Source organism: Primulina huaijiensis, chromosome 6 (assembly GCF_012295235.1).
Source record: "Primulina huaijiensis isolate GDHJ02 chromosome 6, ASM1229523v2, whole genome shotgun sequence".
Taxonomy (NCBI): Eukaryota; Viridiplantae; Streptophyta; class Magnoliopsida; order Lamiales; family Gesneriaceae; genus Primulina; species Primulina huaijiensis.
Genome location: NC_133311.1, coordinates 11,068,423 through 11,081,936, shown reverse-complemented (window position 1 = coordinate 11,081,936; position 13,514 = coordinate 11,068,423). Strand labels below are relative to the sequence as shown.

Here is a 13,514-nt window from a genome sequence, read left to right as displayed (position 1 = left end):
GATTGCAAAATAAAATTTTAAAACTTCCGCTGCGATTTGGACACGAGAAAAACAATAACCCTACGCTTCTAATGTTTGTACGCGTCAATCTTATATGTGGTTTCATAGAAGAAAGGTCCGACTTAAACTTCTCTGTTCCGTGTTCGGCTTAATTCGGTTTCTGGATGTTTATATAGGTTGGTTTTACCGGATTTTTCGATCATTTGGGATTGTTCTGCATAGGCATGCAACTACCTATTTCTACCCACACATGTTGTCTGATTGCAAACAAGTATTCACATATGCCCCCAACACATGTTACAAACATCCGCATGAAGAACTGTCAACCCCAGCTGATGGATCTATGAGGTATGTTAATATAAATATGTAGCTAATAATCATCTATATATATTCTTAATTTAGTTTTTAGTTCTAACTATTTTTTATTAAAGTATCTTCCAAAAAACAACAAAAAGACTAGTATATTATCAGCATATAAATTTGAATGAGAGAAAACCCTCTGATACAAACAATATTTTTATGAGTAAATGAAATAACTATTTAATTAATTAAAAATGCCATTTTTTGAAGTCTTGACTTCCAAGTTTAATAAAGAAAATAAACTGGCATTTAGCTAGTTTGACAGATAATTAAGACCCGACCTCTGTATTTTGTCCCAATTGTTTTAGTTTTGAAGGACCTTACACTGAATCTGTAGAACAGCCATATAAGAATCTGTATAGTATTTCAGAAGTTAAACATAATGCGATTTTAAAAAATGCACTGATATACATGAATATATTGTATAACACAAAATGCCACTAAATAGGAAATGCTCTTTAGCTAAAATTCTTGTGACTTCAAGATTTTCTTGGAGACATCCAATGCTCTACACAATCACAAGATTTATGCCCACCACGGATTTTCGCCAGTTCTAAAATCTGTTTCGACCCATGGAACAAACACTACCTTCCCTTCATCAACATCAGCATGTACCAAGGCCAATGACTGCATACAGAAGTAAAGCGAACCAGTCAGCAGCGTGAAATGTAAACAAAAATAGAAAGACGGCCCATGCAGCGGAGTACACGTGAATATAAGAAAATGTCTTATGCAAGATCTGGTAGTTTTAGTCTTAATCTCAGTCATTATGTAGTGTACTACTTAATGGAACATCAGTCGAAGGCAAGCAATTCTATCTGTCACTCAATTCATAGTCCAAACATGTAGGGATGTATATGGCAGGAAAGGGGGTTGTGTGGCCTGGGGGGCCTTGGCCCCCTTGGCATGAAAACTATTTTCAATTTTATGTGTAGTTTTTTCTTATGATGTCAAGTTCCCTCGGATTGGCCCGCCCCCCCTCCCCCCTTTCATGGCTCCATCCCTAAAACACAAGCCTAAATCTTGAGAATGGAAGAAAGAACTAACATGTTCCTTCATATTGTTTACCAACCCCGATTGTAAACAGAACTGTGTTGTTCCGTCAGATTGTTTACCCGTCTCGATGTAAACAGAACTGCATTGTTCGTCATCCAACAAACCAAAACTCAGTAAAATCATTGGCTTTTCTATTTTTTCTTGGCCATTGTTTCAACATATAAAGCCAATATTTTGGAAGGCAACGATAACTGAATGATACAGAGAACTTTAGATTTTGGGATGATGATTTGGTCCAACATACCAAAGGAGCTGGTCCTCTAACAACTCTTCCTTGATTGTTGTATTGTGATCCATGGCAAGGGCAGATGAACTTGTTCTCAGCCTTATTCCATGGCACGACACAACCAAGGTGGGTACACACAGCATTGATGCCATAAGTCGCAAGTGTTTTATCCTTCTCCACAACGAGGTACGTAGGATCGCCCTGAAGTTCACAAAAACAAATAAATTTTCAAAACAATCATATTCTTATTCCATAACATTTCATAACATTACATTAAAAAGACACTACAATTCTAGAGGAAGCAATCAATATTAGAATATATAAACATCTCGACCATGGCCACATCACGATTAATAAACTTGTGATTCGTTGCGTACAATATTACATATGTTAGCTACTTGAAAACCACAATAACGAGTTTCAAACCTGCATCACATAGAATGGACTTCAGCATCCATTAGTGAGTGGGAAAACCAAGAATTTCATTCCAGGGGAAAAATGGAGTATTTCGGGGGTAAGCAAGCAACTACCTCTTTGTCACAGCAGTATGAAAAAAAAAGGATAAAAAAAAATATTTTGAAAAAGCAAACCAGCCCTTTAATATTCAAGAAATAAAATTTATCATCGAAATCCTCCGACCCTTAAAAGTTAAGAAACATTAGTTACCTTCAATCCCTGCGTGAGAGTACGATCACCGGGTCCATGGGTCTTGATCCATTCCGATGCAATAACATCGTTTCCTAATGCATCCTTGGCAATGACACCGCCACCAGCACCTCCAGACCTGTTCTTGGTACACCAATTGGCATATGTCCAAAGTAATTACACGAAAAAGTAGAATTTGAAAGACATCAAATATTAAACTAATCTCTTATATCTAATTTTTGTTTGACTTTATTTTTTAGATTATTTGTCAAGAAAATTTAAAGTATTGATTTAACTGTTTTAATATGTTCTATGATATGTTGAAGATATTGAATGACATTATTTTGAAACATATAGTGCAATATTTAAAAAGATAATGTCTATCTTGAATATGATGCGTTCTTCTATGTAAAAGAGTGTTCAATCATTTTGAAGATTACCGAGTGTGGCCATATGTGGTCGAGGGAGGTCATCAGCTTTAAGTGTTATATTGCTCTCAAAGAGAATAAGTAGTAGTGAAGAAAAACAAAACCGTCCATTTTGTTTTGCGACATCTGCTGTAATAAACTAATGATAATTCCATTTTATCATTCTGTTTCGAGACCTTTACAATTTCTGGTGGTACACACATATGATGAGCCTCTTATTCATTCCTGAGGAGAGGAAGTTGAAAGTTCTGGGGAGAGAACAATCCGTAATTTTGAAGGTTTTCGATAAGGCGGAGTTGAAAATGAGGGGTACTCGTCAAGTGAAGCCCACTGAATGTGTTTGTTTGAACAAATCCTTTTATAATTGTAACTGTTTATATTTAGTGGATTTGCTTGTTAGTTCGGTTCAAAAAACCTATGTCCACGGGGGCAAAGATTACATACTAGAATCTCTCTTGGTACAACAAAAAAGAAGAGAGGAAGGTTAACGTTGATAAATCCTCTAAGTAGCTATGTTTAAACATAAAATAAATAAATACATAAAAAACAGAACTTGATTATATATGTATGTAGCAACACTTATGAATTGTAACATATTTCTCAAGAATCCAAATTCATCAACAACAAGTGGAAGATTTAAAACAACACATTGGCAGAACAACTCTAAGTACTCTAAAAACATGTCTCCCTACTATTAATTCAAGCCTCACTAACCCAATGAAAATTTTAAACAGCTGATACTTTGTTAATTATTAGAACAATTAAACAGTCAAGAATTCATAAAATAAAATAAAAAAACCTGCAGAAAAACAAAGAATTAATCAAAAGGCAAACAGTTTACCCTGGTGGAACAAAGAAGTATGTATATGGCAACAGCATCCCGACAGAGGGCAGCGAAACAGCACCCAGAAGCAGCAGATTCATCAGCTGCCTCTTTCCCATGTCTGGCACTCGATCCGCAGGAATGCTCGTGGCCATGCACGAGACTTTCATCCGCTGACCCTTCCCCCCCGCAGCGCCGTTTCTCACGCACTTCAAAAGGGTCATATGCGAAGGCGAGCTCAACCCATTCTTGCTGGAGCACAACTGATCATAGAAAAAGCTGAGAGGAACGCTGCAGTAACCCGCATGTACAGTACGAAAGTAAGCATGAGAATGAATTGTCGGATGGCTTTTTGCAGCCAATTACCTGAGATGTGGTGACTGGGGACAGAGTAGTACTGGTGGAAGCCATGGGAGCGGATTGATTGAAGGTGGAGTTGGTATTTGTGTGAAGAGTGGCGAGAGATGAAGGGAGTGTGGCCATGTGATCACGACCACAGGCATCTCCAGATAAGGTCATTTCTTTGACATCCACACATTCTTGTAGATACGCCTTGTCGATATTTTGTCTATGTATGATGACTCAATTAAATTATAGTTGAGGAATATGGTTTTGTTTGTGCTAAAATTTTAAACTCTAAAATCTTTTAATATTTTAAATTGATCTATTCGGATAAATATCATGTTAATCCAAAATTATACAAAATTTAAATATAAATTTTTTTAAAAAAAAATTGAGCTATACATGTGGCTCTGCCACTTGTTGGAATTAAAATTAGGCGAAATTACCGTCAATAAACTTAGTGTGTGTTTTGTTTTTTTTAAAAAATAACGGTCTTACATGTATTGAAATAATAATAAAAAAAGTTTCGTGTGGTCTGTCTAGCAACGTAAAATTATGAAACTCATTAAGAATAGTACCGTATATTCTAAAAATGTTCTTAGTCGAATCGACTGTCTAAAATAAAGCATCTATGATGTAGTAGATAAAATTGCCAGACGGTCACAAATTCTTGATTTATAAATCCACACTTTTTTGTTTTGCTATATAATAAATGATGGAAAATGATATGTGTACATAATGGGTTACATAGAGCCTTACATGTAATTATTAATTAATTATTAAATTACAAATAAAACCCTCACCCTAAATTGATAGACTACCTATTCTATTAATTATTTCTTCTCCTATCTCAGCCCTCAATCCAAATCGATTGACCGTATCTTTCTTCTCCTCTCCCAACTCTCGCTTCCAAATCCATATGCGGTAAAGACGAAGAAAAAATTGAGATCATAGAAATATTCTATTGCTTATCGAGACGACCATCTATTCTCTCTGTTTTACATCTTTATTACTGTAAATTAAGGTTAGTTTTTTCTTCCAATTTGTTGTTTCGTTTGTTTTGGATATAGATTCGTAAAAGAGATTGTAGATTGTTTCGTTTGTTTTGGATGTTGTTTCTAATCCCTATTCTTCTCCGTCTAAAATAAATTATAATAATCACAATTGTAACTAATAATATCAGCCGGCCCAAATAATTCAAAATTTCTAGCTTTGTTTACTCTGTTTGTTTACTTTCTGACATCCACAGGTTATATCATATATGTGACGTATTATATAAATTGTTAATTTCAAATTTTAAAATATATAACATCAATTAGAGTGATGATGTTGATATATATGTGTGTGTGTATATTCTAAAAAATTAATAAAATATACCGAAGAACAAGATAGTTATTATACATCCCATTATAATATCTTCCCATTATATTTGGCTCCTTCTCCTTGCATTTACAGGACCCATATCCGACGAAGCTCTCTAATGTCTGACCCAGGTAATTGAATATCTCACATCTCATTTATGCTACATTTTTACATATTTAAATTGGAAATAATAACATAAATAAAAAAAAGAGTTTGTTTAACCCTCTGCAACCATCATTTATTAAAGAATATTTATAAGAATTTGATGCATGTTTTGTGTAGGTGCTTTAAATTCAGAAGATGGTTTTTGGTGAATGTTGCACCTTTGTTTGCAGAAAAAAGTGAGACTGAGCCCAAGGTTGGAATGAAATTTAAAAGTGAGAATGAAGTTTTTGAATTTTACAAGAAGTATGCATATCATGTTGGTTTTCCAGTTAGAAAAAGAACTTCACAGAAAAATAACGAAGGGGTTGTTACGTACGTTGCATTCACATGTAGCCGAGAAGGTCGTAAGTAATACAAGCACTACACTGAAGCCCCAACCAACAAGTCAAACTTGTTGTAAAGCTAGGTTGTCAGCTTGTTCAGATACTGCAGGAGTATGGAGCATTACCGGTGTTCATCTCGAGCACAATCACCAAACTAGTCCATCCAAATCCAGAGTATTTCGATGCTATCGTCAATTGGATGTTCACGTGAAACGACAACTAGAGGTGAATGATATAGCAGGTATTCCTCTCCATAAAAGTTATAACTCAGTTGTCGTTGAAGCAGGTGGATATGAGAAGATGATTTTCATTAAAAAAGATTGTCGAAATTATATTGATAAGGTCAGAAAATTAAGACTTGGAGAAGGAGATGCAGCTGCTATTCAAGCTTATTTCTCCAAAATGCAGTCATTTTCTCCTGGTTTTTTCTTTAGCTTTGATTTGGATGATGAGGGTCGATTAAAAAATGTATTTTGGGCAGATAATAGATGTAGACAAGCTTATAAGGAATTTGGAGATGTAGTAACTTTTGATACAACATACTTAACTAACAAGTACGACATGCCATTTGCTCCTTTCGTCGGTGTAAATCATCATGGACACTCGACACTACTTGGGTGTGGTCTACTTTCTAATGAAGATACAGAGACATTTTTCTGGTTGTTTAGGATATGGCTAGAGTGCATGGAATTTCAAGCACCTCAAGGGATAATCACTGATCAAGACAGGGCAATTCAGAATGACATAGAAGTTGTATTTCCTAAATCAAAACATAGGTGGTGTTTATGGCATATACTTAAGAAATTACCTGAAAAATTTGGATATCATTGTCAAAAGGCTTCCATACTCTCGTCTGTACATAAATTGGTATATGAATCACAAAGTGCAGATGAGTTCGAACAAGGTTGGTTTTCTATGCTTGATATGTATGAATTGAAAAATAATGATTGGTTGATCGGGCTTTTTAGAGAGAGAAGTCGTTGGGTTCCATGTTTTCTCAAAACATCATTTTGGGCCGGAATGTCAACAACCCAACGGAGTGAGGGTATGAATGCTTTTTTTGACTGGTATGTCCATTCAAAAACATCTTTAAAACAGTTTGTGGAGCAATATGAGCGAGCTCTGAGGAGTAAAATTGAGAAAGAGTTTCAAGCCGATTTTAAATCCTTCTCCCAGATGGTCCCTTGTGTTACTCGATTTGATTTGGAGAGGCAATTTCAAAGTGCTTTTACAATTGTAAAATTTAAAGAATTTCAGCAAGAATTGACAGGAAAGATGTATTGTGGCATTGAATCTAGTGATGAGGGGTCTTTCAGTACGAGATATGTTGTTACAGAAGATTTTACAGTACATGAGAGAGTTAAGGAAAAAAGTTTGAAATTATTTTTGAGAGAGATAAATGCACATTTTCTTGTAGTTGTCATTTATTTGAGTTCAGGGGAATAATTTGTAGGCATGTTATTGCAGTTTTAATCCGTAACAAATTGTCGGCAGTTCCTGAGCAATATATACTTCGACGTTGGAGGAAAGATGTGAGTAGATTGTATATGAGAGTGAAGATCAATTATAATGGATGGATAACTACTCCTGGTCAATTAAATTATGAGAAGTTGTGCAAAGCATTTACAGATGTTGCAGATTTGGCTGCAGATAATGATAATGAAACTCAAAAGCTTCTCGAGTGGATTGAAACTAAAGCAAGTGATCTTGCTATATCAAAGTTGGGATCAGGTTGTGGTCGTAATTTGATATCACAACTGAGCATGCAAGTAGATCATGTTGATGATGCAACCCAAGTTTCTACTTGCAAAGTTCTTGACCCAAAGTACACTAAAACAAAAGGAGCCCCTAAGAAGCTTCGAAAGAAAGGTCCATTGGAGAAGTCTTCTAAGAAATCGAAGGTACGATATATTCATAATACTTCTTTAATTAAGTCGCATCAATAGCTTGCATTCTATTCATACATATGTTGTTTTTGTAGGTATCAATGATATCAAGCAAAGAAAAAAATTCTCAACCAAAAAAAATTCAATCCAGTAATGTGTTTATACAACCACCTGATCAAAATGCTGTGATGACTCCGCTCTCTTTCTCACAACAATTAATGGTACGATATTATGTTTTTCATGTTTCATGTTGCTAATCACTCACAACACACATATGTTTGTTTCTTATATTTGCATAATAATTATAGGGTGTTCATCACCATCCTTGGAATATCGATTACGGAGTACATTTAGTATCCAACTACGGAGGTGATCAAGCATCGACAACACCATGCTCGTCAAGATGGAGTTCGAATGATGATGAAGTGATCGGATCTATGGGTGTAATAAATTATGAAGCAAGTTAATTGGACATGCAATTACATGTACTTGAATTTAGATTATTTTTTACAAGTTAGAAGACTCTGGATTTGAAATGAATATGAAATTTCATATTTCTTCAACGCAATTTAATGTGTTATGGTTTTTATGTTCATTTCATGGAAACTCTATTAGTACGTTGTATGTTTTCATTAAGAGATCATAATATTTCACATCAAATTTTGAAATATTAAAATTTATTGTTTTCATGTAGCTCAACTTGATAGGGCAAGTACAAAAAATTGTAGGTGAAAAATAAATTTGGGATATTATCATATCGTCATGTAACTGAAATAATTCTCCTATTGTCATGAAATTTTGTCTAATTCTAATTTTGGCAATATAATAATTTATTATTGTAGTTAATTTCATTAATTTTTTTAATTTTAAAAATCATTACTATTAATTTTTTATATGATTTATTAAATATTGAAAAATATAATATTTATCAAAATATATTTTTTTTAAAAAAAAATTGTATGATAAATCTCAGGACTTGCATTAAAAAAAACAATTTATTATTATTGATAGGAGAATAAATAATGAATGGAATGTGTAGTCTATCAATTTAGGATGAGGGTTTAATTGTAATTTAATAATTAATTAATAATTACATGTAAGCCTCCATGTAACCCATTATGTACACATAGCATTACCCATAAATGATATGGCTTTTGTGCATTTTGGAGCCTAACTTCATTGTCTTCGCATAGTGCAGCTCTTATCGGCTACAGATGCTACGGATTTTGTGCTATAAATTATGGTGCCTTAACTGAAATAGCGTTGGAATATTTTTTTTTTTATATAATTTACGTGCATACAGGTAATTATATATTTCACTTATTATTGAAAGATTTTTTTAAAATTATTATTACTATTTTTTTCAATATTATGGTATATTTCAATATTATGGTATATAATTTAAAATCGTGGGGAAAATTGTTTTATTAGTTATTCAATCATCAAGCAACTTCTAAATTGTCACAGTTTCAGCATTTATTTTTCCTTTGTAGTTTTTTCCCCCCTAATTTACATGTAAGGCCATTTTTTTTTAATTTTCAAATTATTTTATTCTTGTAATATTTCTGATTTATTTAAGGTATTAATATTGTTTGTTGATTTTTTCGTAAATTCCATACAACCGCTTTTGAAAAAGTAATTTCAGTAATTTTTTTAGTAATGTATTATTTGTAATTATGGTTTAACAATAATATTAGCTATATAAATAATAGTTGTATTTATATAATCATAATTGTAAGGTCCAAAATGTGATAACGTAATATAACGACATGTAAATCTAGGAAAAATGAAAAATACCTAATTAAATTATTTTAATTACATTAATTAAATGTGGTAGGCATGTTTATATGTTTAAAATATGGTTTTCTATTAGAATGCTTAAAACTGTGTTTTAAGGGTTATTCGAGACGCGATCGAGGAACGGAGACCGGGTGCTGTAAAAGAAAAATATTTTTATTAAATGATTATTTTAATTATTTAATATATGGTATATTGAATGTAAAATTTTCGAAAATGAGGCCTTTTAAGTTGTTTTTATGTGCCGAGTCATATTTTAAACCAGTGATCGATTTTTGACGAAAATAAGGACTTTTTGGGAACTCGACTAATATTTTCTAAAACTTTCCTAAATTAAATATTTTTTCTACTTTCTAATGAGCCTATTATACTAAGGTTATTGAGCCTAAATTTCTACCAATTATTTTATATTTAAAACTTGATCTCCCAAGCCCTAAAAACTCCCAAAACTCACGCACGGAATATGGAATCATAGGGATTCTCCCCTAGCAGCCGAACACCACACACACACTCACGTTGGAAGCACTTTCACGTGATTTTGAAGGGCATAAACAAAGCAAGGCTCTCACGTCTCTCCGCCAAAGTTCTTCGCGTCTAGAATTGTTTTTCGTATGTGAAACACCCAAAGACACGTCTTAATCTTTCTTTGCTTATCGTTCATACCATATTATGCGTGATTGTACACATTTGCATGAAAAATATGATACCATTTCATTTATTTTTGTTTGTATGGCATATACATGGAAAACATGATTTTTATTGCATGATTCTTGATGTATCTTGTTAAAACGAATGGGATACAAGGTTAGGATGTTAGGGGCTCGATTTACAGCGGGTTTAAGGACTCTTGGCTGCAAAACTAAGGGTTGGAAAAGAAAAGGGAAGGGCTGCACGAAAATTGGCTCTTTAAGGGTCTAGGAGTCGGGTTTGGTCTCTTGGAAGGGGAAGGCTGTGAGCCACATTTGGGTCACTTCCAGAGGTCCTAAGAAGGTCTAGTCACGGTCCTAGATGGGTTGAGGAAGGCTGGTGCGAGGAGAAGGGCTGTAGGCGCTAGGCTTGTTTGCGCAAGGCTTGTATGACACGGGTTGAGGGCTGTGCATGCATGGTTCGCTGGGTCTGGTCCAGCAGCTTGTTAAGGGTTCGGTCATGGTCAACGGATATAAATTATTCAAATACATTCAATGTTACCGTTGGAGAGCAAAGCCTATAAATAGCCGATAAGATCAGCTGTGAAGATGTTACCGAAGTTATTTTACAGAACACACAGCAAGTTATCAAGTTAGCAAGGACAAGCAAATTATTATCAGATATTTAAAGCTCACGCTTATCAGATATATTCATAGCATTCAGGATATATTTTGAGCTCTAGCACAAATACTTATTGTTATTATATTCGATCTATTTTAGATCAATTGTGTTTAGAAAACACATCAATTGTATACTGATAATATTGTATTGATACTAAGAGTTTCAGTTTGGCAGTGTTAAGTCCAAACTGAAGTAGGTTATTACAGTTGCTGTAATTTAATCAAAGTCTTTTAGTGAAGATCTTATCCTTGAGATAGAAGGGGCGATGTAGGAGCATTTGAAGTCTCCGAACATCCAAAAATCTTTGTGTTCTTTGTTCTCAAGTATTCAATCTGTCATTCAGTTTATTTCTGCACTATTTCAGTTAACTGATTGACATTGACTTCAAGATTCGCGAATTCAATTTATCACCAAACTGATTCATCCCATCGAAAAGATTAAAAAATCATTAACTGTTTATTCAAAACTTCCTTCTAAACATTTTTACTCACCCAACCGATCCTAACAAAGTGGTATCAGAGTAGTTTGAATCTTGTTCTTAAATACTTTCCATTTAAATCTTATTAACATGTCTTCATTCAATAAGATCTCAATGTTTTCAAGAGAGGCATTTGACGATTGGAATATCAGAATGCAGGCTCATTTAGCTTCACAGGAAGATTATATGTGGTACGTCATAACTGACGGACCAATGAAGATACTGAAAGCAAATACTGCCATTGCCTTAACTGATGGTGCTCCCCATCGCATCAAGAAACCACGAGAAGAGTGGACAACTGAAGGTAAGAGGAAATCCAATCTGGTTAATGTGGCTAAAGATATTTTATACAAAACTTTGGATAAAATCATGTTTAGCAAAGTAAAGATGTGTAGAACATCAAAACAAATATGGGAGAAGCTGTTTCAGTTATGTGAGGGAAATGAGCAGATAAAGGAAAATTAACTCTTAGTCAATGTACAGAAATTTGATAATATCAAAATGAAGACTGGAGAGTTGATGAATGAGTACGACGAACGAGTAAGCAACATTATAAATGAACTGAATGCACTTGGGAAATTGTATTCAAACAAAGAAGTTGTTTTAAAGGTAGTTCGAGGTCTTCCCAAAGAATGGAATGTCAAGACCATGACTATGAGAGAATCTAAGAACATGAACAAGGTGGAATTACATGATTTTTTTGCTGATCTCAAAGTCTATGATTTTGAACTGCAAACAAGAGAATGAGAGTCATTTACTCCACAAATCACAACTTCCCTTAGTGCAATCAAACTGGAACCAACTGGTTTAGTTGAGAAGACGGCAGAACAACTGAGTAATGACGCCATGTCATTATTTGTCAAGAAATTTGAAAAGTTCATCAGAAGAAATCAAGGTTCCTTCCAAAGGCATTATCAGAAAAACAACTCAAAGGAAGAACCAAACTCTTGCTACAACTGTGGCAAATCAGGACACTTCATTGCTGACTGTTCAAAGCCAAAGAAGGACAATTGGAATTCAACTGAAAAGGAAAGAAGTTAGTTGAATACAGAAGACGATATAAGAATGACAAAAGACCATTCAAGAAGAAACGTGAAGTCCTGCTAGCTGAAGAAAGCAAATCAAAATGGGCAGAGACTGACACTGGAGAGTCGGAGTTTGAGAGCTTGAGTAGCCCCAGTGATGAAGAGGAAGTAAAGTGCCTATTAACAGAAGATGCAGAACTGGAATCAACAAGTGAACATGTATTTGATTTCAGTTCTACTGACTATACATGAGAAGAACTCAATTCCACACTGCATGACATGGTTAATGAGTATCACGAGATTGCTCTGTCATTTGAAAAGCCAAAGCTAAACAAACTGATCTCCAGGACAACAAAACTGAAACTGATGAGTTAGTTGAATTGTTGAGTCTAATAATGGAGATTGCGAAGCAAAAAGCTGAAATGACAGAAAATCAATCCTTGATTCAGCAGTTAAAAACTGAGATTTCAAAACAAACTGATCTTATTCATGCAAGAAACAAGTCATCAGTCACTCTGACTAAAATGCTAGGTTTACAAAAATCAGTTACTGACAGAACTTGTTTGGGCTTCAACATTCATGATGAAACCACTGCAAGTGATACAATGCCAAAGTTGAATGAAAACAAAGGGAAGTACATTACCTTTGTGAAATCAATTGTGGTACATGAATTCTCATAACCAAGTAAACCTATTGTCCAACGGATTGAAAATACGAACAAGGCAAAACTGTATGGAATTTGATATAGCCCTGAGAGTCCAATTGATTCACGATGCTGGTCACCTAAACGGTTCAGCTACAAAAATCAGCACTCTAGGAATGACTATTACAATTATTACAACTGTAAGCCAGTTCATAAGAGATATCGGGAGAAGAATCAGTTGAAAAGGGTTAACAATCATATTGTTTCATCTGCACACAATACACCTAACACACACAAGCCGCGTAAAATAATTTGGAACACATCGACTAAAAAGTCAGTTAGACTGATCCAAGTATAGGTTCCTAAAGGACTAATAAGTTCAGGACCCAAATAGATGTGGGTACCAAAATCATTTATTGTGTGTGATTGCAGGTGACAGGTATAACAAAAGAATCAATCTGGTATTTGGACAGTGGATTCTCGCGACATATGACAGGGGATGCAAATTTTCTATCTCAACTGATCAAATATTTTGGTCCAAACATCAGTTTTGGAGACAACACTAAAGATAGAACTGTGGGTAAGAGTAAGCTTATCCATAGTAACATTAACATTAATGATGTCTGTTGGAACTTTTCAAGTTTGCA

The 13,514-nt window shown here is 34.3% G+C and overlaps 2 protein-coding genes across 3 annotated transcripts; one reads left to right on the top strand and one right to left on the bottom strand.

The window, feature by feature from the left end:
• Positions 1-692: 692 nt before the first annotated feature.
• On the bottom strand, positions 693-4,098 carry LOC140979399 (cytochrome b6-f complex iron-sulfur subunit 2, chloroplastic). The gene is made up of 5 exons (XM_073444780.1): positions 3,905-4,098; positions 3,557-3,801; positions 2,309-2,426; positions 1,661-1,843; positions 693-987 (listed from the first exon to the last, which is right to left on the bottom strand). The coding sequence occupies exons 1-5, from the start codon at positions 4,055-4,057 to the stop codon at positions 886-888; spliced, it is 801 nt and encodes a 266-aa protein (XP_073300881.1). The 5' UTR covers positions 4,058-4,098; the 3' UTR covers positions 693-885.
• A 500-nt stretch (positions 4,099-4,598) lies between these two features.
• On the top strand, positions 4,599-8,177 carry LOC140979463 (uncharacterized). Of its 2 annotated transcripts, none has more exons than XR_012175742.1 (5): positions 4,599-4,904; positions 5,336-5,373; positions 5,525-7,631; positions 7,712-7,837; positions 7,925-8,177. XR_012175742.1 is itself a non-coding variant. In XM_073444867.1 (5 exons), exons 2-5 carry the CDS (start codon positions 5,626-5,628, stop codon positions 8,081-8,083), a joined length of 1,065 nt encoding a protein of 354 aa, XP_073300968.1. In that variant the 5' UTR covers positions 4,599-5,373; positions 5,525-5,625; the 3' UTR covers positions 8,084-8,177. The 2 variants fall into 2 exon arrangements, 1 of the variants encoding a protein (XP_073300968.1); XM_073444867.1 differs by having other exon boundaries at positions 4,599-5,373; positions 5,525-5,971; positions 7,198-7,631.
• The last annotated feature ends 5,337 nt before the right edge of the window (positions 8,178-13,514 follow it).

Bases quoted from the DNA above. Each gene is read 5' to 3' on its own strand.
- LOC140979399 (XM_073444780.1), bottom strand. From the start codon at position 4,057: ATGACCTTATCTGGAGATGCCTGTGGTCGTGATCACATGGCCACACTC. The intron at 3,802-3,904 runs GTAATTGGCTGC...TTCTATGATCAG, and splicing joins CCCCAGTCACCACATCTCAG to TTGTGCTCCAGCAAGAATGG. The intron at 1,844-2,308 runs GTAACTAATGTT...TGTGAACTTCAG, and splicing joins CTCTCACGCAGGGATTGAAG to GGCGATCCTACGTACCTCGT.
- LOC140979463 (XM_073444867.1), top strand. From the start codon at position 5,626: ATGAAGTTTTTGAATTTTACAAGAAGTATGCATATCATGTTGGTTTTC. The intron at 5,972-7,197 runs GTATTCCTCTCC...ATGTTATTGCAG, and splicing joins AGAGGTGAATGATATAGCAG to TTTTAATCCGTAACAAATTG. The intron at 7,632-7,711 runs GTACGATATATT...TTGTTTTTGTAG, and splicing joins AGTCTTCTAAGAAATCGAAG to GTATCAATGATATCAAGCAA.